Source organism: Pan troglodytes, chromosome 17 (assembly GCF_028858775.2).
Source record: "Pan troglodytes isolate AG18354 chromosome 17, NHGRI_mPanTro3-v2.0_pri, whole genome shotgun sequence".
In the NCBI taxonomy this organism is placed as follows: Eukaryota; Metazoa; Chordata; class Mammalia; order Primates; family Hominidae; genus Pan; species Pan troglodytes.
In genome coordinates this window covers 46,618,208-46,640,303 of record NC_072415.2, presented here as the reverse complement: position 1 = coordinate 46,640,303, position 22,096 = coordinate 46,618,208, and the positions used below count along the sequence as shown (strand labels likewise).

The 22,096-nt window shown below is 41.3% G+C and overlaps 2 protein-coding genes across 22 annotated transcripts in view; one reads left to right on the top strand and one right to left on the bottom strand.

Moving 5' to 3' along the window:
• Positions 1–6,689, bottom strand: part of KIAA1328 — a 398,983-nt gene extending 392,294 nt beyond the window's left edge. For 2 of the 18 annotated variants that reach the window (XM_054671705.2, XM_054671708.2), the window contains exons 1-4: positions 5,596–5,669; positions 5,026–5,149; positions 1,202–1,237; positions 183–325 (exon numbers count right to left, since the gene is read on the bottom strand). In XM_054671705.2, coding sequence (XP_054527680.1) covers positions 183–325; positions 1,202–1,237; positions 5,026–5,044 — 198 coding nt within the window. In that variant the 5' untranslated portion in view covers positions 5,045–5,149; positions 5,596–5,669. Of the gene's footprint in view, positions 1–182; positions 326–1,201; positions 1,337–2,168; positions 2,295–4,400; positions 4,451–5,025; positions 5,150–5,595; positions 5,743–6,111 lie in introns of those variants that run through there. The other 16 variants (XR_010152061.1, XM_001139184.8, XM_063796052.1 and 13 more) reach the window with 15 other exon arrangements.
• Positions 6,557–22,096, top strand: part of TPGS2 (tubulin polyglutamylase complex subunit 2) — a 41,946-nt gene continuing 26,406 nt past the window's right edge. For 2 of the 4 annotated variants that reach the window (XM_009433912.4, XM_016933560.4), the window contains exons 1-2: positions 6,734–6,868; positions 16,287–16,366. In XM_009433912.4, the coding sequence (XP_009432187.1) occupies positions 6,784–6,868; positions 16,287–16,366 (165 nt within the window). In that variant the 5' untranslated portion in view covers positions 6,734–6,783. Of the gene's footprint in view, positions 6,869–11,669; positions 11,739–16,286; positions 16,367–22,096 lie in introns of all 4 variants that reach the window. The other 2 variants (XM_016933559.4, XM_001140586.8) reach the window with 2 other exon arrangements.

The window sequence follows — 22,096 nt, the reverse complement described above, 5'->3', positions numbered from 1 at the left end:
CCTTGAGTAATTCAGATAATTTAGGCTCAAACCTGGCATCATCAAAGGATCCTGGAATCCTCTGTATCTTTTAAGAATGTTTGTTGATCACCTAGTATACTTTCAAAGGTTCTTCTACCCTTTTTGGTCAGCACTCATAAAGACTGGAGAGCAAGGAAAAAAAAGATGAAAACAATACTAACCTGTTCATCTACTGAATCTCCTGTGCCTTTTAAGGACTCCACGGAGATTGAAGCATCAGTCACCCTGGAAGTCTTAAGTTTAACATCAGCTTTTGGACTCATCAGCTTGTGTCTTGATCTGACATTTCCTTCAGCAGAAATTCCTAAGGATTTCCATTAAACAAGATTTCAAAATTATACCTTATTATCTTAAACCCTCCCCCATCAACTCCTTCCTTGGAATCCTCTACTTTAAGGGACCTGATGGAGGAAACTCTCTTACTTTATAAACTTAATTTTAAAGCTCTTAATATATGAATCATAAAAAGAATATGTTTTAAAGAAATACACTAAAGATTGAATTGAAATTTGTTTTTATATTTATTTTTTTAAAGAGACAGGGTCTTCCTATGTCTATCCAGGCCGGACTCGAACTCCTGGGCTCAAGCAATCCTCCCACCTCAGCCTCTGGAGTAGCTGGAACTACAGGATCAAGCAACCACATCCAGCTTAACTGAAATATTTGTAAAGGGTACTGTAAATATTCGTAAGTCACATTAAAACCAATAAATTACGATATGCCAAATATATGTTAACTTAGGGGAAATCAATGATATTTTTCACCCTATATAATGAGGGTGCCTTCAATAGTTGCTTTACTACCATCTAGTTACAACCATTAAACTTGAAGTGCCTCTTACATATACCCTGTATCAAGCAGTAGTCACACTTTTATTTGAAATATTAAATTTGGCTATCATTTGTAAAAGAAAAAATAAGAAAAGAATCTTTTGCCCCTTGCCACATGAAGTGTTCTACAAGTTCATTAAAAGCTGATTGGGCCAGCCAATCCCAAAGATAAGCCAGTATTTCAAACCTTAATAGGGTTATGACAAATATTCAAAAAACAAATTTTAGGTTTTGATGTACTGCTCTGCATTCAGTTATTTATACCTGCAACATTGTTCTAATAGCTTTATTTTCTTCTAACATTTAAGGACCAAAGTAAGCTTCCCAAATTTTAACATAGAAAATCATACCTGGAACGTATACTACTGATTGTTCTTCATCAGAAACTACGCAGGAGAGCATGAAGGAAAGTACAATAATATTATCCGGCATCCAAATGCTGCTTCTGTTCTGTATACCTCTTATAATTCATAATTTCTTTTGACCTGGGAATTTGTAACTAACTTTTAAAAACAAAGTTAGAAAGCAAACTAATTGAATTAAAAACAAAGTTAGAAAGCAAAGTAATTGAATTAAATGTAGCAAAATTAATACTCTCTAAAAGTTCACCTTTATATATTCACAACTACACATCTTATAAAAATCTTGGAAGGTCTTGTTCCATGAAACTTTTATCCACTCTCAAGTGGGTTACCCTGCAATATATACTCTACTATTAGGTTCCTTTCCTTTTGTAAACAAAAACTTAAGTGCTCCAGTTTGGTCATTACTGAGGAACTGACAATTCTGAAGAGTAAATAATTTCAAGATAGGCTTTAGCTTTGAAGAACAAACACTGAGGGCAAGTCAATCATGCAAACACAAAGACATTATTTATTCTTCTACAGTGCATTCATAAAATATCCCAAGAAGCCCTACTATTTAAAAAGTAGAAGAAATTTAAGATAAAAAGAACTATTTTGAATTTCAAAAGGAGAAATTTAGAAAGGCTATGATTATAACACACTGTTTTCAACTGTCACCTTGATCCAACTCAACTTTTCCTCTCCCAGGATTATTGCAATAAGCTCCTAACTGCTCTCTGTCACTTCTGTGCATGTCCCCTTAACAGCCTATTTTTTCACACAGTGGTTAGAATGATCATTTTAATAGTTACGTCATTTCTAATTTAGATTAAAAGCCAAAGTATCAACAACAGCCTGCAATGCTCAAGATCTGATCCCTGTAACTTGTTACATCTCTGATCTCACTTGCTACTATTCCTCTCACTCATTCCTGGCTTTCTTATAATTGTTAACAAGCTATGCAAGCTCCTACCTTATAGCTTCTGCAGGTATGATTTCTTCTACCCAGGAAGCTCTTTCCTCAAATATCTTCATGGCTCACTTTAGGACTTATGTCATATGTCATGTCATGTCACCTTCTGATTGAAGCTTTCACTTCCTAACCATATAGGTATTTGAAATTGCAAAACTCTCTCTTCCCACAACCTACCTACCTCCCCCTACTATCTGCCTCTTTCCTGCTTTATTTTTTCTCCACAGCACCAATATCATTGAACATAGGCCAGGTGCAGTGGCTCACGTCTGTAATCCCAGCACTTTGGGAGGCCGAGGTGGGCATATCACGAGGTCAGAAAATTGAGACCATCCTGGCTAACACGGTGAAACCCTGTCTCTACTAAAAATGTAAAAAAAAAAAATTAGCCGGGCATGGTGGCGGGTGCCTGTAGTCCCAGCTACTCCAGAGGTTGAGGCAGCAGAATGGTGTGAACCCAGAAGGCGGAGCTTGCAGTGAGCTGAGATGGCACCACTGCACTCCAGCCTGGGCAACAGACCGAGACTCTGACTCAAAAAAAAAAAAAAAAATCATTGAACATATATTTTCCTTATTCATGACCTGATCTCATCTCACTAAAATGTAGGCACCAAGAGGGTAATGATTTTTGTTTTATTTTGTTCAGTGTTGTACCCTCAAACATAAAAGAATGTCTGGCTCCATCTATGAAAGAATAAAATTGGTATTGATTTAATTTTATGAGGTGTTGTCCAACAACCTTATATGTTATATTTCTGTGACTCTAAATATGCAAACAAAACTCTTTTTTTTTTTTTTTTTGAGACAGAGTCTCGCTCTGCCACCCAGGCTGGAGTGCAGCGGTGTGATCTCAGCTCACTGCAACCTCCACCTCCTAGGTCAAGCAATTCTCTGCCTCAGCCTCCCGAGTAGCTGGGATTACAGGTGCCCGCCGCCACACCTGGCTAATTTTTTTGTAGTTTTAGTAGAGACGGCCGTTTCATCATGTTGGCCAGACTGGTTTTGAACTCCTGACCTTGTGATCCACCTGCTTTGGCCTCCCAAAGTGCTGGGATTACAGGTGTGAGCCACCGCAAGCGGCCAACAAAACCTTTTACTTTCAGCTACATCCATGACAAATTTATTTTCAAATATATAAAACTCTGAACAAACTACTTCAATATTTTTAATAACAATATTTGAAATTGCCTCTATCCTTTCTAATAATTTGTAATGTATTTTCATCTCATTATATTAAGAACCCAAATATTTACCTCCTTCAAATCTAGAATTTCCCAACAAATGTATATTTTATGAGGAAGTCAAACAGACACATTATATACCAAATGTATAGTGGGCCTACTAGTGGGTCATTTCTAGATTATTTATAATACCTAAAACAATGTACATGCTATATAAATAGTAGTTAAATTGTACAGTTTAATTTGTATTTTTTTGTGTGCTATTTCTTTTTTTTCTCAAATATTTTCCATCCACATTTGAATGAATCAGCAGATACAGAGGGCTAACTGTAATTAGAAACCCAGGCAGAAGTGGTAGAGAGGAAGATGCACCTCTATCCCAGACCTCCAGGATTTGAAGGAAATAAGTTCAGTACTGCCCATTCTACTCTAATCTGCTGAGTTTTGCCAGCAATACATGTATATGTAATTATTATCAACCACAGAGACTTTCTGGGCTAATATATTATTTTTACCACAACATACAGTCTTTGTTTCCATTTGAAAACTCAACAGCAGAGATTATATTGCAATGTTTTGACCAGGTCACTTGCAGTTCATATTTTTTAATATCAAGTCCGTGATATTGCTAATGGTAATACACTTGAGTGCATTTAAGCAGTCAAATTTAGGTACTGCTGAAACACTAACTCATTCTGACATTACTAGGAACTGTAATGAAGGACAAAGGCAACTTAAACTGAAGGAGCATATTTTGCTGGAAGATTTAACCCATAACATGACAACACCACACACTCATTGTTTACAGATGAGGTACTAAAACGTTCCTTGTGCAAAACAGCACTGCTGAATCATACTGTGCAGGAGATGTATAACTCACAACAACAACAATAAAAAAAAGGTGCCATTGAGTCACAGATGATCTGTCCTCTCATGATGGAAACATCAAGGACTAAGAAATCTCTCCATCACATTTCTCTAAATGTTTAGGTGAAGTATTGAAAATCTTTTTTCAATAGTGTGAAAAGAATACCAGATTATAGGTACTTACTTTTTGGTCTTTTTCTATTGAAAATTCTACTATAAAGGCTCTAGGGTGGTCTGGGAAATAATCAATATGACAAAGGAATCAAGATGCAAAGACATGTAACTAAATCAAATGATTAATAACTATCATTATGCTTTTCAGCAAATATTCAGTAACAAATTTACATTTGACATTGCTTACAGTGACATTCTCTATGGAGATTTAAAATGAAAATATCTGAGGCTCGATGTTAACTGGTCATTACGTGGAATAGTCTGAGGGGAAAGGTGACACTAGCAACTTTGCAATTCCTTTCATACATCTGAATTAGATCTTATAGGATATAATCGCCACCATTTTTCCCCTGTACAATTTCAATTCCTCACTATCTATGAGAGGATGAATATTTTACATTAAATGTTGGGAGTCAGAATACAAGAGATAACGGAGTATATATGACTTCTACATAAAATAGGGGGTGATATAACTACATGAGTAAGTGAAAGTACTGGGTGCGAAGACCAAGAGCTTAGGTTCAGTCCATATATCTATTAATACACTTATTCAGTCCCATTGCAATAGCTTGTCCCCCCCCCAAACCATTGATTCTATATTTGAACAGTACCATAGGATGCTATAAGCTAATAACCTTCAAGTATCTCCTCCATCACAAAATTATGTCAATGCAGAAGCAGTGTTTCTTGAGAAAAGACTTATCCCAATTTCCTAACTTCCTAATTCAGCCCAGTTGTCCACAGTGCACATATTCTCTTCTGAAAGGTAAAGGAAAAAATATTTAATTTGCACACTGCACTAGTATGCTTTCATCCACAGTGTATGTACATGATTTCATTTGCTTTTCACCAACCTATCAGAGACAAATGGTAATTATGTCTAGTAAGTGCAAACACTAAACACGAGCAGCACAGAATACAAACATATCCCTCTCTCTACACATGACACTAATCCTAGTAACTCAACAAAGGAGTTGATAACAGTTTTGTAAGTTTCACTGGGAGCTAAGAAGAATACCCAGTGATTCTGCCAAAGGTAACAGCAACGCCTCAATTAATGCCATCACCAATCCTAGCAAACACAAAAAGAGCTGCCTCTGCAAGCACTCAGTAACACAGATCGCCGTCCCTCTTTCAAGTAACCCCTCCAAGGAACGTGAAGTAAATTATCAGGACCAAAGCTCAAGCGAGAAGAGTCTACCTACTCCAAGGAAAGAAACACTCCTGTCACACAAACATCTCATCACTGCTGCTGAACTGGTAATACTACCACTGGACTAAAAAGTTCCACTGCTTCTCCACCTCACAATGATCCAAGAACTTCCATGACTGCCAGTGACCCGCACTCCACAAGTAAGTCAACAATACTTCCAGGCACAATGATTCCCATCTTACGCAGTAACCAGCACCACCAGACCACATCCCAGTAACCAAGCTCCACACCTCTCCTAAAACCCCAGTATTAAAATACATCATCACTGGAGGGCCTTTTAAGTCCGAAAGGTCCTGACTTGCTCCTAGCAATGCAGACTAAAGACAATCCTAAATCAAAACAAAAAGGCTCCCTGTCCAGCCAACACCGACTCCTCCCTCAACTTCGAGCTAGCTCCGCACACTCAAGTCAGCCTGGGGGCACTCTGACAGGGTGGGCAGAGGGACCTCGGAGGGCCATCTCAGCCCTGGACTGAGCCTGGACTCAAGGCTATCTTTCTCGAGCTCACCGGTAGTGAGCGCTGGGAAGCATCTGCGCCGTGTCCCCACACCTGCAGACAGTACCAGTCTCTCGGCCACCTAACACCGAAGCAAGGGGAGAGCCCAGCACCTAGACTGGGGCCGAGCAGCACGTCCCCATCCCCGGGGTTAGTTCGGAGCTTCTCCTCCGCTCTCGGACTGCCACGCGACGGCTCGCCCCTCGCCGTCCCGTGGAGGGCGCCGGCGCCCCCTGTCAGGCGGGCAAAGGATACAGTCCCGGCTCCAGAACGCCGCGGCACCGGGGCGGGAGGGGCCCGCCACGTCCGCCATCTTGAAACAACCGCCACTCGGGGCGTCGCGCCTGGGCCGCCACGCCTCGGCCTGCAGGCTCGGTCCCCATTGGCCGCACCACGCAGAGGCCCGCCCCCGCCTGCGCGGCCGGCCCCTGCGGGGTGAGAGGGTCGGGGCGAAGGGGAAGCTACGTCCCGGAGGTGCGGTGTGGGCCACCGGGCGGGGCCGCGGGAACCGGCGCCCCATGGAGCTGCTGCTGTCAGACCAACCCCGGGCCCCCATCATCACTGCGCCGCGCTCTCAGGCGCCGAGAACTACCGTTCCCGGCATGCCATGAACTTGGCCTCGGCGCTGAGGCGGGGTCCGGCCCTCCACCCGCTCCCGCCGCGCGCGAATCGCGGTCGCGAGCCATGGAGGAGGAGGCATCGTCCCCGGGGCTGGGCTGCAGCAAGCCGCACCTGGAGAAGCTGACCCTGGGCATCACGCGCATCCTAGGTGAGGAAAGGGGGCACGGTGCCGAGAGGGTGTGGAGGAGAAGGAAGGAGGAGCGGAGGGATGAGGTGCGGGGTGAGCGGCGCGACGCTGGCCCCAGAACAGGAGTGGACATCGCTGCTGGGACTTCCGTTGTTACAGAGGAAAGTGGGGGACCTGGGTTTGTGATTAGGTCTTGAAAGTGTTTGCCAGGAGTGTTCGGAGGCAGAGCTGGGAAGCCTGAAGGTTCCCCCACTCACCGCCAACCAAGGTCCCACCCAGGAAGGACGGGCAGAGACGTGCAAAGGGAACACAGCAAGCACCTGACGGTTGGGAAGTTGGATCTCCCCCCAGGAGGCATTCTCAGCCAGGGCATTATCCCCGAAACCCAAGACCTTTCTCTGGGGGAAGTAATGCACCCGACCTCCCAGGGCGACAACTACTTCGGGTCTGAAAGGAATCCAACCTTGCACCACTGAATGACTCAGAGTTTTTCTTTTATCGAACATTTCTTTGTTTGCTTGCTTGTTTGTTTTTTGAGACAGAGTTTTGCTCTTGTTGCCCAGGCTGGAGTGCAATGGCGCGATCTCGGCTCACTGCAACCTGCGCCTCCTGGGTTCAAGCAATTCTCCTGCCTTGCCCAGCTATTTTTTTGTATTTTTAGTAGAGACAGCGTTCCACCATGTTGGCCAGGCTGGTCTCGAACTCCTGACCTCAGGTGATCCACCCGCCTCGACCTCCCAAAGTGCTGGAATTACAGGCGTGAGCCACCGCGCCTGGCCTATCAAACGTTTCTTTAGTACTCACCACTATGTTAGACGTGAGGTTAAAAATATGAAAAAGACACAGTTCTGTGAAAAAATAAACAAATGAGGTCACTAGGAGTGTGAAAAGAGGTCAGTAATCTGTTACTCAGAGATGTCACAGAGGAGGGGACTGATCTTATCAGGGAAGTTAAAGAACATGTCACAGAGGAGATGATGCTAGATTTTGAAAGACATATAGGAGTTAGCCAGAAAACTAAGGAGGAGAAAGGTCTTTTAAGAAGGCTGAAAAGCATGCTTCAGTGCCTTCCCATCACAATTATAATAAAATCCAAATGTCTGTACCATGACCCACAAGTCCCTGTAAGATCTGCTGTCATCTCTTTCTGACTTTGTTTCCACTCTTTTGCCCATATGGCCTTCTAGCTGTACCGTAAACGCACTAAGCGGGTTCCTGCTTCAGGGCTTTTGCAGTTTGCTAGTCCTTGCACCTGGAATTATCTTTCTCTGAATGTCTCGCTTCTTCAGGTCATTCAGATCTCTGATCAAATGTCATTATTTCAGAGAAACCTTCCCTAAATATAGTTCGAATAACCGCCGTCTTTCTTGCTCTCTCTTTCCTTACCCTGCTTTTTCTTTTATTCTTATAGCACTTTCACTACTTGAAATTATATATTTGTTTGGTTGATTTTTAAAATTTGTGTCTCTTTTAATAGAAGTCCAAGACCAAGTGTGATTTAGGAATGAGTGGTTTTAACATATGAAAATCAATTAATAGCTGGGCATGGTGGCCCATGTCTTTAGTTCCAGCTACTGGGGAGGCTGTGGTGGGAGGGTTATTAGAGCCCAGTTCAAGTCCAGCTGGACAACATAGCAAGACCCTGTCACTAAAAAAAAAGAAACTTAAAAAAAATCAATTAATATAATGCAACTTACTAATAGAATAAGACAAAAATTGCATAATCATCTTAATAAAAAAAGCATTTGACAAAATCTAACCTTTCTTGATTAAAAAAAAACTCAACAAACTAGAAATAGGATGGGATAGAGATAGAATTTCCTCAACCTGATAAAGGACATCTATGAAAAACCCACATCTAACATCATATGTAATGGTGAAAGACTGGCAGCTTTCCCCTTAAAATCAGGAACAAAAATTGTATTAGGGTTCACCAAGATCACACCAGATTCAATGATTTGATGCAAGGATTACAGGACTCAGGAGATAGTCCTACTCATGGCTATGATTCATTACAACAAAAGGATTTTGGCAGCCCGATTGGCAGACCTTTCTGAGGATTATTGTCTCGGGCCTGCTATGTTCACTCTTTTCTGCATGGCAAGAATTCCACTTTTATCACTTCTCTTCAACATTGTACTGGAGTTTCTAGCTAGGGCAATTAGGCAAGAAAATGAAATAAAGACATCCAATTGAAAAGGAAGAAGGTAAGCTATCTGTTTGCAGATGACATGATCTTGTATATAAAAAATCCTAAGGAATCCACACACACACACACACCCACAGACACAGCCTGTACACCAGCAATGAACAATCCAAAAATAAAACTAAGAACAATTCAATTTACAATAGTATTGAAAAGAATAAAATGTAGCTGGCACAGTGGCTCACACCTGTAATCCCAACACTGGGAGGCCAAGGTGAGAGGATTGCTTGAGACCAGGAGTTGCAGACCAGCCTGGGCAACATAGCCTTTATGAAATATTTTAAAATTAGCCACGTGTGGTGGTGCATGCCTTAGTCCTAGCTACTCAGGAGGCTGAGATAGGAGGATTGCTTGAGCCCAGGAGTTCGAGGCTACAGTGACCTGTGATCACACCACAGCACTCCAGCCCGGGCAACAAGAGTGAGACCCTATCTCAAAAAAAATAAAAGAATAAAATAGGAATAAATTAACACAAGATGTCCATGACTTATGTACTGAAAATTACTGAAAATTACATAAGATTGTGGAAAGAAATTAAAGAAGACCAAAATAAATGAGAAGACATACCATGTTTATGGATTGGAAGAGTTAATATTGTTAAAATCTGTTACTCCCCAAATTGATCTACAAATTTCAGATCTCCAGTTCCCATCAAAATCTCAACTGTCTCTTTTGTAGAAATCGGGAAGCTGGTTTAATCCTAAAATATAATATAGAAATGCAAGAGACCCAGAGTAGCCAAGATAAACTTTTCTTTCCAAAACAGGAAAAAAGTTCCTCTTACTCACATTTCCCTATACTATATTTGAGATGATGGAAAAGTTCTGGTGATGGTTGTACAACAGTGTGAATGTACTTTATGCCACTTAACTGTACACTTAAAATCGACTAAAATGATGATTTTATGTTATGTGTATTTTAATACAATTTAAAAAATTTAAAGCCACAGTTGTCTTCAGAGTGGTAGTGGCATAAAAATAGAAATGTAGATCAATGAAATAAGATTGAGAGTCCAAAAATAAACATCATATTTATGATTCATTGATTTTTTTTTTTTTTTTTTTTTTTTGGAGACGGAGTCTCGCTCTGTCGCCCAGGCTGGAGTGCAGTGGTGTGCTCTTCACTCGCTGCAAGCTCCGCCTCCCGGGTTCTAGCCATTCTCCTGCCTCATCCTCCCGAGCAGCTGGGACTCCAGGCGCCCACCACCACGCCTGGCTAATTTTTTGTATTTTTAGTAGAGACAGGGTTTCACCATGTTAGCCAGGATGGTCTCGATCTCCTGACCTCATGATCTACCCACCTCGGCCTCCCAAAGTGCTGGGATTACAGGTGTGAGCCACCGTGCCCGGCCTGATTCATTGATTTTTGACAAATATGTTAAGACTTCTCAATGGGAAAAAATAGTTTTTCAACAAATGGTTCTGGATTTCCACATGTAAAATAATGAAATTGGACCTCTACCTCAAATTATATACAAAAATTAACTCCAAAAGTATCTTAGACCTAAATGTAAGAGCCAAAACCATAAGACTCTTGGAAGAAAACAGGCCTTAGGTTCCTTTTTTAAGTGACATTGAGTTAGGCACTGGATTCTTACATATCACAAAAGCATAAGCAACAAAAGAAAAATAGATAAATTGGGTTTAATCAAAATTTAAAATGTTTGTGCTTTTAAGGATATAGTCAAGAAAGTGACAAAACAATCCAAAAAATAGGAGAGGATATTTGTAAATCATATATATGAAAAGGAACTTACAGATCTGCAAAGAACTCTTACAACTCAATAAAAGACAAATAATTCAATTTTAAAGGATCAGGGTAGACATTTCTCCAGAGATACACAAATGGCCAGTGAGCACACATAAAGATGATTATCACCATTAGCCATTAGGGAAATACAAATCGAAACCATAATGAGATTTCACTTCACACCCACTAGGATGGCTATAGTCAAAAAGACAGATACAGCAATTGTTGGTGAGGATATGAAGATATCATACACTGCTGGTGGGGATGTAAAATGTAAAATGGTACAGCAGCTTTGAAAATTAGTCTGGCACTTCCTCAAAAGATTGGAGTTACTGTATGGCCCAGCAATTCCATTTCTGGATTCCCTTTCTCCAAGAGAAATGAAAAGATATTTACATGAAAACACTTGCATACAAATGTTCATAGCTGCATTATTCATAATTGTCAAAAGTGAAAACAAGCCAACATCCATCATTGATGAATGTGATATATAAAATGTGATATATCCATGTAACAAAAAAATTCATCCATAAAAAGGAGTGAAGTACTGATCCTACAACATGGATGATCTTGAAATGAAAGTGAGAGAAGCCAGTTGCAAAAGCCACATGTATGATTCCATTTATATGAAATGTCAAGAATAGACCAATCTATAGAAACTGAAAGTAGATTAGTGGTTGCCAGAGGCTGGTAGGATAGGGGACTGCTAATATAATAGGTATGGGTTTCTTTTGGGGGAAAGGATGCATAACTCTGAATATAAAAATCACTTTATAAATTATGGTATGCAAATTATGTCTCAGTAAAGCTATTTTTAAAAAGGAATTCTAAACACGGTACTATTAGAATTCCTACTCTAATCCACAGGACTGTGAAGATGATGAGATACCACACCTCGATTATGTTACATTAAATGGCAAAAGCAAGATTATCCAGGTAGGCCCAATCTAATCACATAAGCCCTTTAAAACAAGCTGTTAACAGGGAAGTCAGAGAGATTTGAGGTAGGAAAAGAATCTGTTACGCTGTTGCTGACTTGAAGATGCATGGGACCTTTTAACAAGGAATGTAGGTGGCCTCTGCAAGCCGAGAGTGGCCCCAGCTGACAGCAAGCAAGGAAATGGAAGCTTCAGTCCTGCAACCAAAAGGATTTGAATTCTGTCAATAACAGGAATGAGTTTCCAAGATGACCCCAAGCTCCAGATGAAAATAGAACAGCTAAAATACCTATCAGCACACCTGGTGTAAGGAAAGACCAGTGATTTCAGCCTAAGTAGAGAAGCCAGTCATGCCGTGCCAGGCTTGTGAGCTACAGAACCATGACTTAATAAAAGGGTGTTGTTTAAAGCTGCTAATTCATGATAATTTATTACTCAGCAATATAAAACATTCCCCCAAATGTTTGAAAGAAAAGAGCAAATGCTATGCACATCAAAAAGAAACACAAGTGTAATATAGCACATGTAATTATGGACTATTATGATAGAGTTTAGACCAAACATATCTGTCATAACAATAAATATAAATGGTCATGGCTGGGCACTGCGGCTCATGCCTGTAATCACAGTGCTTTGGGAGGCCAAGGTGGGAAAATCACTTGAGGCCAGGAGTTCAAGACAAGCCTGGGCAACATAGTGAGACCCCTGTCTCTACAAAAAAAATTTTTTAATTAGTCCAGTGTGGTGGTGTGCACCTGTAGTCCCAGCTACTTGGGAGGCTAAGATGGGAGGATCACTTGAGCCCAGAAGTTTGAGGCTGAAGTGAGCTATGATTACACCACTGCACTCCAGCCTGGGTGACAGCAAGACCCTGTCTCTTAAGTATATACACATAGGTTTATGTCACCTATTAATAGAAAAAGATTTAAACCTGACTCACAAAACCGTTATTTGCTATTTTCAAAAACATACCTAAATCAAACTAAATCAAATGTTAAATATAAAAAGATGGATGCATGTTTCTGGGATCCCACAACCACCCACACTTTTAGATCCACCAGATCCACTGCAAGGACTCACAGGACTCAGAAACAGTTTTAGTCCCAAGTATAATTTATTACATGGATTAGCAGGAGGAAAAGACATAGTTAGAATCTAGAGGAATCCATGCACAGGTTTCTGAAGTGTTCCCTCTTGTCAGTGGTCACATAGAATACACTTCTTCCTTAAATAGTGAAATTCAACAATATATTTGCAGTGTTTCTTCCCCAGAAAGCCTATTTAAGCCTCAACTTCCAGGGGTTTATTGAATGCTGGTCACGTTGGCAAAACAACCAGTCACAGCTCTCAAAATTTCAGCCTCCCAGAAGGATAGCTGTGGAATCAAAAATTGTTACTGCTTTTGCTGCTGCCGCCACCACTACAACTTCCAGCCCTCTGAGACCAAAACACCTGTGAAACTATGCGAGAAGACCTGGTCTCCCCATTTGTTCTCTCCTCATCTGCTGATTCCCTTCTTCCAGGCTTTATGAAAGTATGTTTCCATGCAGGCATCCCAGTCACCAGAGGGAGTCTAACTGCACTGGAATGTAGGAAATGAGGTCTTTAGCTAACCAGTCTAAAATAAAGGAAAGCACGCCAGCGGGGAACAGGAGGAGGTGTTAATTGAGCCAGTCTGCAGTAACTGCCACATCATCCTTCAAGGCCCAGATCAGCTGTGTGCAGTTTCTGATGTTTTCTATCACTCACTCAGTCTTTGTCAACCTCCCTCTGCCTTCAACTCCTGTGGCCCTGACAGTCAATGTCACCTAGTTTAACACATAATTACATAGTATCTTGAGTTTTCACTTTTGTTTCATGTTTGTCTTATATATCTAACTAAGCAATAAGTTTCTTGAAACAGTGTCTCCTACTTAAATTCCTAATCTCTGGCATTAATTTCCCAAAGCTTAGGACATAGCAGGTCCTCATTAAATACCTCAGAGAGACTGTTTTTCACTAGAAAATATATTCCAGTTATCAATCACTGGATAACAAATCATCTCAAAACATAGTTTGCTTGAAACAACAATTAACTATCTCTCCCAGTTCTGTGGATTGACTGGACCAGCTGAGGTAGTTCTCATTTGGGGTCTCTCAAGTGGTCGCAGTTAGATAGCAGCTGGGACTGGAATCATCAAATGGCTTCTGCACGCTAATGTCTGCCCCCCTCAGTACTTCTCAGTATGCCCTCTCTCTCCAAAAGAGTAGCTTGGATTTAGTATGTGATGGCTCAGGAATCAAAGAAAGGCAAAGGGAGACTGCCAGTTCTCTTAAATTTTAAGTCCAAAACTGGTACACCATTTTTTCACAATATTTTACAGGGCAAGGCACTCACAGGCCAACTCTGAACTCAAGAAGTTGGAGAAATAGACTCACCTCTCAATGAGAAGTGCTATGGGCATGCAGGGAAGGAAGGAATTGATAGCACCCACCTTTGGAGTAAGCTACCACAGAGAGTTTTAATCCACGGCATATCACACAGTTACTTAGAGTGGACTGTGCTGAGTCTAAAGATGTGAGTTTCATTTCTCTTACTCTGCCATGCAGGTTATTCCAGCCAGGTGGCTGACAAATGCTTGTCATTGGTCACAAAGGCACAGGGAGAATGGCTATGCCTATTCAGATATTGCTTCTCATATATGGCATCTTGATAGGCCAAGGACAATGTATAATTTCCATTGCTTTCCAAACATCCGCAAAATGTTTTTAGTTATCTCACCAAAATGATAGGCTACTAAGACAACATGATAAAAACAGCATTAGGTTTGGTGTCCACAGCTTTGGTCAGAGATTTCATTTTATGAATTACTTAACATCTTTGAACCTCGGTTTCCTTATCCTTAAAACGAGGGTAAGGATACGTGCTTTACAAGATTGTTGAAAGATTAAATAGGATAATTTATGCCCATTTCCTGTAACAGAGAATTACACAAATGGAATTTATTGCATGCCCTTCTCTTCCATATCCCCAACACCTCCTCCTCACCAATTCTGAAGTACTGTGTCGGATATAGGAGTCTCTACAATGGATACTTCCTAAGCAACTTACTATCTGAAAGTTATTAAAGTCAACATGTTGGCCAATTACCTTGCCATGGGAGTATTCCAAGCTTAAGTATGACATGACCACATCTGCAGTAGCATCACAGTAGTTTTGTCTGAACCTATAACCCTTCCATGGAGGCCTGTTATAAACAGTAAATAATTGTATGTGTCCTCTTTCAAACCCAAGGTCTATTTTTACTTACTGAAGGTAAAGGGAAGTGAAGACCCATCTAAGGTCATACAACTAGTAAATGTATAAAGCAAGACTAGAAGAGGTAGAGTCTAGAATTCTTAGTTCCTATATTGGACTATTGCTGCATCCCAAGATTTGAGTTTCTGGCAACTTGGAGGAAATTTTATAATGCATAAAAAGGACACTGGCTTAATTATAGGATCAGTGAACCACATAAAATGATTAGAAGTTTCTGCCATATTCCTAGAGATTTTAAAAACTGAAGCTACCCTCCTGTGTCAGCCTCCCAAGTAGTGGGGACAACATGTATGCACTGCCATACCTGGCTACATGTTGTTCTTTTTATGAGGAGGGCACCAATCATTGGACTAGGGTCTACTCTACTTCAGTATGACCTCATCTAAACTAATTATGTCTGCAGTAACTCTATTCCCAAATAAGGTCATATTCTGAGGTACTGGGGGTTAGGACTTCAATATCTATTTTTGTGGGGGTGGGGACAGAATTCAAGTCATAACAGCTTTTATGACAAATTTTAAGTCTTGGATTAAGGACTTCAGAATCTTGAGTCTGCATGGCCACAGACAAGTGGAGAATGTTGGAGGAGGTATTGAACTCTGTAGTATTCCCAGGTGGCTTCTGCTCTCCCTCAGAGTGAATGATAGAACACAGCTCCACAAAGAGAAGCAGACCAGATTATTTGGAGACCTTTTCCCGCTTCAAGGATTTAGAAATATGACTTACTTTTTTCTTAGTATATTTTTGGATGGAATCCATTTTTTATGTTAATCCAGCTTTGAAATCCTAGACCTCACAGAGTAGAAGGTTATGTTCAAGATGAGTTTTATTTAGAAGAAAAGTTAATAAGCAAGTTTTATGTCTTATAAAAGTTAATGGGTTGCTATTCTTTATTTCTTTTCACTTTATCCTGAGTATATAGATTTAGCTCACTGAGAATTTCTGTGTGAAATCACTAGGAATCTACAATCTCTGTTTTTTGTTCAATAAGATTAATGACTGAGCAATGACAGTATAGAGCACAGTCTGTGGATATCCTTTCTATCAGGTAGACTACATTGTCCTAGGTTATGGGACCATGCCTTTCAGAGGCCAACCAGTTCTCTGCTTTCATTACAGGGGTAATAAGTGTTCATGAGAAGGACTGGATGTTCTTAAGAGCAGTCATCAACAGTTATTCAACAACTAGCGTAGAAATGTATGACAGCGGACCAATTGCAACTCTACAGACTCTTTTTTCTCTTCCAGAATCTTCCCCAGGTGTGACTGAGGTGACCATCATAGAAAAGCCTCCTGCTGAACGTCATATGATTTCTTCCTGGGAACAAGTAAGTGTTGCCACATGAACTCTTTACCTCCCAACAAAGAGAGGTCAATGTAAATGTCCCTGAGAAGGAAAGATTAGGGGAGGAAGAATATTTACTCAGACCACAGCTGCTTTCAAGATAGAGTTTACCTTTTCTATGTTCCTGTTCAGCCCACTTAACAGTTCCTTTCATTCTATGCCACTTACCCAGCATGGAGTGTTTCCCCTGAGCCCCACTCTCCTACAGAAGCAGTGGACATTCAAAGTTGTGTACAACAAAGCTAAAAATCAATTAAGGAAAAAAAAGGATATGTGTTAATAAGTGTCATGCTGTCCAGAACATGATTAAGTGTTGCACATAACTACTAAGCAGATTAAAAGCTAATGCTTTCCAACTTTCCTCTGAACTTCAATTCGTTTATTCAATAAAAGTTTTAAGCTTCTACATTGGGCCAGACATTGTGCTTGGTGTTGAGCCCTGGGGATTAAATGGTAATTTTTTTTTTTTTTTTTTTTTTTGAGACAGAGTCTTGCTCTGTCTCCCAGACTAAATGGTAATTTTTTAAAAGGCACTGTTTTTGCCTCTTGATCTTACTGCCTAAGACATAGTATAGATTGTTATGAATGTAATTACTAACTGGCCTGAGTACTGTGAAAGAGAGGTAAAGGGAGCATTGTCTGGAGACCTGCCCTAGTCTAGAGGTTGAGAAAAGTTTTCCCAAAGAAGCAATAAGAAATTGTTAACCAGGTAGATGGGATCTAGGAAGATGGGACTTTCAACCTCTATGAAAGCTTCAAGATGGGAAGGATTACATTGTTCTGAGATCACAAAGAAGGAGCACAGGAGAGCAAGGGAGAGAGAGCTCAGCAAGGACCAGGACATCTAGGGCTTCATAGGTCTTCAGCAGTTTACTCCTTATCCTGGAAGCAAAGGGGAGTCATTGAAATGTTTTAAGTAGGGAACTTTGAAGTTAGATTTATACTTGAAAGGACCACTGTGGCTGTAGAGTAACAAATGGATTTGACTGGGGCAAGTGGCAACAAATTGCCCTACCATTTAATAAATACCTGCTAACACTTACCCCATAAGTCATTCCATACTAAATGAATAATAACCCTGCAAGGTGGGTATTGGTATCTCCATTTTATAGATGAAGAAACAGAGGCTGAAAGAGTTTAAAGAATTTGGCCGGCACAGTGGCTCATGCTTGTAATCCCAGTGTTTTGGAAGGCCAGGGCAGAGGATTGCTTGAGGCCAGGAGTTCAAGACAAGCCTGGACAACATGGCAATACTCCAGCTCTACAAAACAATAATGTTAATTAGCCAGGTATGGTAGCACACACCTGTCCTCCCAGCTATTGGGGAGGCTGGGGTGGGAGGATCCTGTGACCCCAGGAGGTTGAGGCTGCAGTGAGCTATGATCACACCGCTGCACTCTAGCCTGAGCAACAGGGCAAGACCTTGTTTCATTTAAAAAAAAAAAAAGAAAGAAAGAAAGAAAAATTTGTTGTGAGTCACATAGCTACCAAGTGGCAGAGCCTGAATTTGAACTTACAGTTGCCTGCCTCTAAGAACATGTCCTTTCTGCTCTACCAGCGTGCCCCTCTGACAGAGGACAACACCATGGGAGTCTTGCCCTCAGCAGGCAAGCAGTCCTGCCAGCCTGACTCCCCTCCCTGGGCTGAGCCAGCAGCAGCTTTTCTGGCAGCTCAGTAACTGGGAGTTGATCCAGGACCTCAGCTCAGCAGCATCCCAACTCTTCTCACTCAGCCCCCACCTCCATTTCCACTCATAGCCCATCATAGGAAAAGAAAATTCCAGAACAGTGTCTATGAAACTCTTATTGGCTGATCCTGTCAACACCTGTTCCTGGTACTTCTGTGACTATGCCAGTCTGGCCTCATTGATGTTGTTTTGTTTGTTATGAATAACAGTAACAGAAAAGATATGATGGAGGACATTTCTCTTGATTCTTTTTGGGCTTAGGTCAGCCCTTTAGGTATTAGTAGAACTGCCAGACCGGCGTGGTGGCTCATGCCTGTAATCCCAGCACTTCAGAAAGCCGAGGCAGGCAGATCACAAGGTCAGGAGTTCGAGACCAGCCTGGCCAATATGGTGAAACCCCGTCTCTACTAAAAATACAAAAATTAGCCGGGCGTGATGGTGCACGCCTGTAGTCCCAGCTACTTGGGAGGTTGAGGCAGAAGAATCGCTTGAACCTGGGAGGCGGAGGTTGTAGTGAACTGAGATCGCACAACTGCACTCCAGCCTGGGCAACAGAGCAAGACTCTGTCCCCACCCCCCACACCCCAAAAAAAGAACTGCCTCAGGGCTCTTTTGTGAGAGTCAGATCCTCGTGTTTTCCTGTCTGCTGAGGACCTGGATTGGAAGGTGAGAGGACAGGAATGCCTTGTCTAGGGTGGAACACTATTATGTTGCTTTGGAATAAAGTGATTTCTGAGGCATATTCTTCCTTGTGTCTTGTACCATACAGTCCTTAGAGCTCTTTAAGGAGAAGACTTTACCCATTTATCCCAGTTTTACTTATACTGTAGTTTCTTCATTTGGAGCTGCCTTCCATAGCTGAGTTTCAGGGATACAGTCTGCAGGGGATCTCTTGGGATCTAATCTGCCTCCTGGACAATGCAACTTTATTAGGTTCCCTTTTAGCTTAGACTGACACTTAGGGAAATGCAGTTGTAGTACTAGATAAATAGCCATCAGAGGTCTAAAAGGATTAAGGGGTAAGCATGAGAGAAAGAGATTTTTAACTAACTGAGACAGTTAATGGAGCATTTTCTTCAGACATATTCAGTTGGGAGAATACTTGTGAAGGTACCTAAAATAATCAGATACATAGATTTGGAATTTTCCTTTGAGTTCTTTAGTTAAAATATCTCAGATCTAAGTTCAAATATGCCAAATCTAATATACAAACAAACAAGGTGTGGTGGTGCACACCAGTAGTCCCAGCTACTTGAGAGGCCAAAGTGGGAGGATTGCTTGAGGCCAGGAGTTCAAGAACAGCCTGGACAACATAATGAGACAACTCCTCAACCCCTGTCTCTTAAAAAATAAGTAAGTAATAAAAATTTTAAAAATAAGATACTAACAGTATTAGGATCAGTAATATAAAAATGTTTCTTTCACCTGAGTTTGGCATGTCGGGGCTTGTAAAGGCCTGGGATGCTTGGAAGATAAGATAGCCTTTGGGGTGTGTACCTTTTATTTTAAGATTCCATTTTTATGTAACACTTTTTTTCTGATTATGCTAAACAAAACAGTCAAAAAGGTGTATTGAAAATACAAAAAAAAAAAAAAGGATTTAAAAAAAAGTCTCCTATGATTTTCCTACCTAGACATAACCACAGTTGGTGTATTTTTGGTTATGTGTGTGGGTGGAGGGTAGGCATTGGGATCCCTTACAAGTCCATGAATGGGAAGTGGTCCGTGGACTCCTTGAAGTGTATGTCAGATATGTTTTTTTTGGGAGGAGGGGGAAAAGGCTTTTTCAGATTCTCAAAGGGACTCATAACCCCAAAAAGTTTAAAACAGGTTTTTGTATAATTTTTTCATTCAAAATGGGGCAATACTCAACATGCTATTTTCTTACCTACTTTTGTCTCCTAAGCAGTGGAGGGTAGAAGTTTTGGACTGCTCTGAAACTCGCTTGTCTCACTTTCTCACCCTAGAGGTTACTGAAGAGCATGTTGACACAGGAGCAGGCTTGATAAGCCACCCCTGCTGTGTGCCTGCTTCCAGAAGTGCCTGTACCAGAGAAGCAGGAGGATCCCAAGGGGCTGATAATTCCTACTTCTCTAGAGAACTGACCCTAGAGGCCTGTCTCCTTGGAGACACCTCATTTAGAGCCCAGCCTCCATCTGGTGTACCTGGTGATCACAGCTGCATAAATACATTCAGATAAGGCCCCTAAGAAGGGGCCCTCTGCCCTTTTGGGCTATATTTGCCCAAATATATCCAGAGCTTTGGAATAGCTTCCAAATAGAGATCCCCTGCAGACTCTATCCCTGAAATTCAGCTATGGAAGGCAGCTCCAAATGAAGAAACTACAGTATAAGTAAAACTGGGATACATGGGTAAAGTCTTCTCCTTAAAGAGCTCTAAGGACTGTATGGTACAAGACACAAGGAAGAATATGCCTCAGAAATCACTTTATTCCAAAGCAACATTGGAATAAAGTGGAAGCTATTTCCAGAGCTTCCTCTGGGAAGCTCACTGAGATATGTTATACTAGTAAGGATATGGAAGCATTTTGATGTGGGAAAAACACACTGGAGTAGAAGTCTTATGCCAGCTCTGGACCCTTGGCTAAGTAATGTAACTTCTCTGGATCTCATGTTCATCATGTATAAAATAAGTAATTTGAAATCAGTGTTATTGAAGGACTCGTCCAGGTGTAATCTAGTCTTTTGTGATTCTATACTGCAAATCCAGGAAGAAAGATTGACAACCGAAACCTAAATGATCATATACCTGCTTCAGTCCCCTGAGGTTGGAGGGAAATATGAACAACCTTTTTCCATGTTTATATATTTGACCATTTTTTCTTCTTAAATACACAATTTCAGTTTGTCTGCCTCTGTGCAGTTGTATGATTCATGTTCATTGTGCCTGCTACCTGCCTTTTGTCATGATGGTCCATAGTAAGGCCCAGTGTCTACACTGAGCTTTTCATCTTTCAAGCACCAGGAAAGCATCTGCCTCTTAGTTCTCATAACATCCTGGTGCCAGAAGAGTTATGTTATTATTAAGCATTTCAGTGACATTTCATAGTTGCAGACGGCTTTACAATTCTTGATTGGTTACACCCTCCAATCCCCAGATAAAAATTCAGTTTACTGACGGTGAAACCATGGCCCACAGAAACCAAATGATTTGGCATAATATCTCCTTTTTTTCAGACTCAGTTTTTCTACAGTCTACAGAGTGGGTTCTGAACCTTCTTGAAGATCTGTTTGTTACACGCCCCACTGTGAATTTATGATAAGCATTTCCAGTAGAAGAAATCATCCTGTGACACCATGTGACTAGTGACCCCCTCACTTCATGCTCTTACTCTGCCTGGGGGATTCTCTGTGTTCTCCACCAGTCAACCCTTCTCTCAAGCACTTCACTTCTTTCTCCTGGCAGCTTCCCCATAGGGGCTTCCCATCTCTTTAAAATTAAAAACAAAAATCCGTCAACGTATATCTCCTTCTAGCTATTTAGCTATTTGTTCCTTTTCATGCCAAGTGTGTAGAAAAGTTGTCTACACCAGGGGTTGGGAAATGTTTTCGTTAGAGGACCAGATAGTTTATGCTCTGGCGTTACAGTCTCTGTCACAACTACTCATTTCTGCCATTGTAGCTGTGAAAGCAGCCATCAAAAGTACTGAAATGCATGGGTGTGACTGTGTTCAAATGAAACATTTTTACAAAAACAGGTGACAGGGTGGATCCAGTGGCCATAGTTTACAAATTACCATCCTTCCTTCATTTCTCAGTTATTCACCCTGCCACAGCCTCTCTTTAGCCATCACCATTCTTGGATACCATTCTGTCAAAATCACTAGGACCTCTTCATGGCTAAAGACTTACTTCATCTCACTTGGTGTGGCTCCTGCATGCCCCACAGTTAGCCACTCCCTTCTCTGCTAGCCTCTCCTCCCTTGGATGCAGAAGCACAACTCTCTTGATCCTTTCCTTCCTCGCAGACTCTTCCCTCCTAGTTCTCTTTGCCCCTTCAGCTCCA